This window comes from Amaranthus tricolor, chromosome 11, assembly GCF_026212465.1.
Source record: "Amaranthus tricolor cultivar Red isolate AtriRed21 chromosome 11, ASM2621246v1, whole genome shotgun sequence".
In the NCBI taxonomy this organism is placed as follows: Eukaryota; Viridiplantae; Streptophyta; class Magnoliopsida; order Caryophyllales; family Amaranthaceae; genus Amaranthus; species Amaranthus tricolor.
Window position 1 is genome coordinate 481,975 of NC_080057.1, and position 2,852 is coordinate 484,826.

At 34.9% G+C, this 2,852-nt stretch overlaps 1 protein-coding gene across 1 annotated transcript; it reads right to left on the reverse strand.

The window, feature by feature from the left end:
- Positions 1-1,603: 1,603 nt before the first annotated feature.
- On the reverse strand, positions 1,604-2,272 carry LOC130827326 (uncharacterized mitochondrial protein AtMg00810-like). Its single transcript, XM_057693006.1, has one exon. It carries the CDS (start codon positions 2,270-2,272, stop codon positions 1,604-1,606), a length of 669 nt encoding a protein of 222 aa, XP_057548989.1.
- Positions 2,273-2,852: the final 580 nt, after the last annotated feature.

Sequence of the window (2,852 nt, forward strand, 5' to 3'; positions counted from 1 at the left end):
GAAACGGAAATGAGAAATAATAATTTATAAGTTTCGGAGACGTAGAAAATAAAATGTGCTTCTTACAATGTACAAATAAATGCAGAATTATGTAAAAGCTTATAAACCAATTTTTTTTGAAGCATCAAATTCAAGTACATGAATAAGAAAGGAATAAAGTAAAAAAAAATTGACAATACAATCAATTTCTCCAATGTTCAACTCTTAAGTCTTCCAACTCTATAGTAGAATAATCAAGATATGTGCTCTGGGGCTCGATGTTCATTTTCTGTAAGGACCTTCCACGTATACTCGCGTTAAACATGGTAAAAGTCTTAGATAAAAGTCTTATATTTTAATGGATAAAGACTAATTCATCAGCGCGAGTGGCATTCAATGTGTTCCTCTTTACATTATAAATGTAAGAGTATGTATTCCATACCCTACTAATAGTTTGGGATAATACTCTAATTGCGATCTCAGCAAGTTCTGGAGTCTATGCCCCATAAGTCGACCACCATGAGATGGGACTTATTCTTGTTGCATCATTTCGAGCAGCTCTAGTCCCGAATATCCCTTGTTTGTTCTGGAATATAACCAATTGTTTATGAAGCTCTGATCTTTCATTCTCATCTTCACCATTTTTTTCAAGAGCTTTCAGATCTCCAATAACCATCTCCTTATCTTTATTAGGAGCTTACCTAACTTGCCCACCAGGACCAGGTGATTTTAGATAAGTTAAATCATAGTAAATTAGATTAAGTGCATTTGCTAAACAATGAATCGGGATGCTCATTTTCTCCCATCGACCTAATTTCTTTCATTTTTTGAACGTCATCGACATGTTTATTTCTAGCCATTAAATCTCTTATCTTCCCATTCACAGAATCCATTTTTTCATAAATTTCTCCCATTTTTTCTCCTTCTCCATCTGACTACTTTATCAATAAATAAATTGTATATATTAAAACTTTAATGAAAGAAATGAGTACATACCCTTTTAAATAGATGTAGAAACAAAAATAACTAACTCACTACGTGACCCATAAATGTAGGACATAACATCCACTAACTTAGACAACTAAGAAAACATGACCCTCTTTAATAGCCACTACTTCAATTAACTAACATATTCAAATAACTGATCCTAAAAACTTGGTCAATAACTGACTTGAATCATTATCATTCAACAACCCCTCTTGATTCAAAGTCATTAACACCCATTTTTAGCTTGAAGAAGTGATGTTTAGCTTGGGGTAGTACCTTTGTAAGAATGTCAGCAACCTGTGCATCTGTGTTGTAGTACTTCAGAATGATCTTACTCTTTATTACCAGGTCACGAATGAAATGATGGCGAATATCTATGTCTTTGGTCCTGTTGTGAAATATAGGGTTTTTTGTCATAGATATGGTAGCCTTGTTGTCACAGAATATTGTTGTTGAATCCTCTTTATGTTGCTGAAAATCACTTAATAATTTCCTCAACCATACTGCTTGACAAGCCATTGTAGTCACAGCCATATATTCTGCCTCAGATGAAGATAAAGCAACCACATCTTGCATCTTTAAGCTCCAAGTTATAGCTCCGGAACCAAGAGAAAAATACTTGACCAGAAATGCTCTTTCAATCCTCTTTATAGCCTGGCCAATCATTATCGGAATAACCGAGTAATCTAAAATCTTCCTTTTTTGTATACCAAATTCCATGATTAGTCATTCCAGCAACATATCTCAAAATTTGCTTAGCTGCACCATAATGTTGTAGTGATGGGTTGTGCATGAACTTAGAAATAATACTTATAGAGAATGATATATCAGGTCTAGTGTGAGATAGGTAAATAAGACCACCAACTACACTCCTATAATGTCTTGCATTAGCGAAACCAATACCATCTTCACTTATGAGTATCTCATTAACATTCATAGGAATAGGTGCTGGCTTACATTTAAGCATATTAAACTTCTTTAACAAATTAACTCCATACTTCTGCTGAGAAATAAAAATTCCTTCTTCACACTGAACCCCTTCAACTCCAAGAAAATAATGTAATAAACCCAAATCTAACATCTCAAACTTATGCATCATGCATGTTTTGAACTCCTCCACAAGAACTTCATTAGAACCCATATGTATTATGTCATCAACATAAAGGCAAACCACAAGAAAATCAAAGTTACCTTGCTTGTTAACATAAAGAGTTGGCTCATTAGGACTCCTTTCAAAGCCACTATCAATAAAGAAGGAGTCAATTAATCTTGTTGTACCAAGCTCTCGGTGGTTGTTTAAGGCCATACAGTGCCTTTTTGAGCCGATAAACCTTGCGTTCTTCACCACTCATAACGTAACCTTTGGGCTGAACAACATAGACTTCCTCTTCTACTAACCATTAAGAAAAGCGGACTTGACATCGAACTGAAAAACATGCCACTTAAATTGGACAACAAGCGCAAGAAAGGCTCTTACTGTTTCGAAGCGAGAAACTGGAGAAAATGTTTCTTTGAAATCCACCCCTTGTTGTTGTGAGTACCCTTTTGCAACCAAGCGAGCTTTGTACTTCTGAATCGTTCCATCAGCATTGTATTTTGTGCAGTATACCCACTTCAAACCAATGACATTTTCCCCTTCTGGTAGCTCTACTAACCCAAGTATCATTTTTTTCAATAGAAGACATTTCTTCTATCATAGAAGTTTCCCAAGTCTCACTTTCAACAGCTTCATTATATGAAGCAGGATCAAAGGCATACAAGGAAAAGTTATAGGATCTGTATATGTCTTGTATGGAACGAAATTTTTTTAGAGGTATTTTAGTGGAGTTACTAGATAGTATGTCTAATGAGTTGGAATTTGAATAAAAGTTTGGTGTGGAGGGACT

What these genes read in the sequence shown, in the direction of transcription:
- LOC130827326 (XM_057693006.1), bottom strand. Translation starts at nt 2,272, where the DNA reads ATGGCCTTAAACAACCACCGAGAGCTTGGTACAACAAGATTAATTGAC.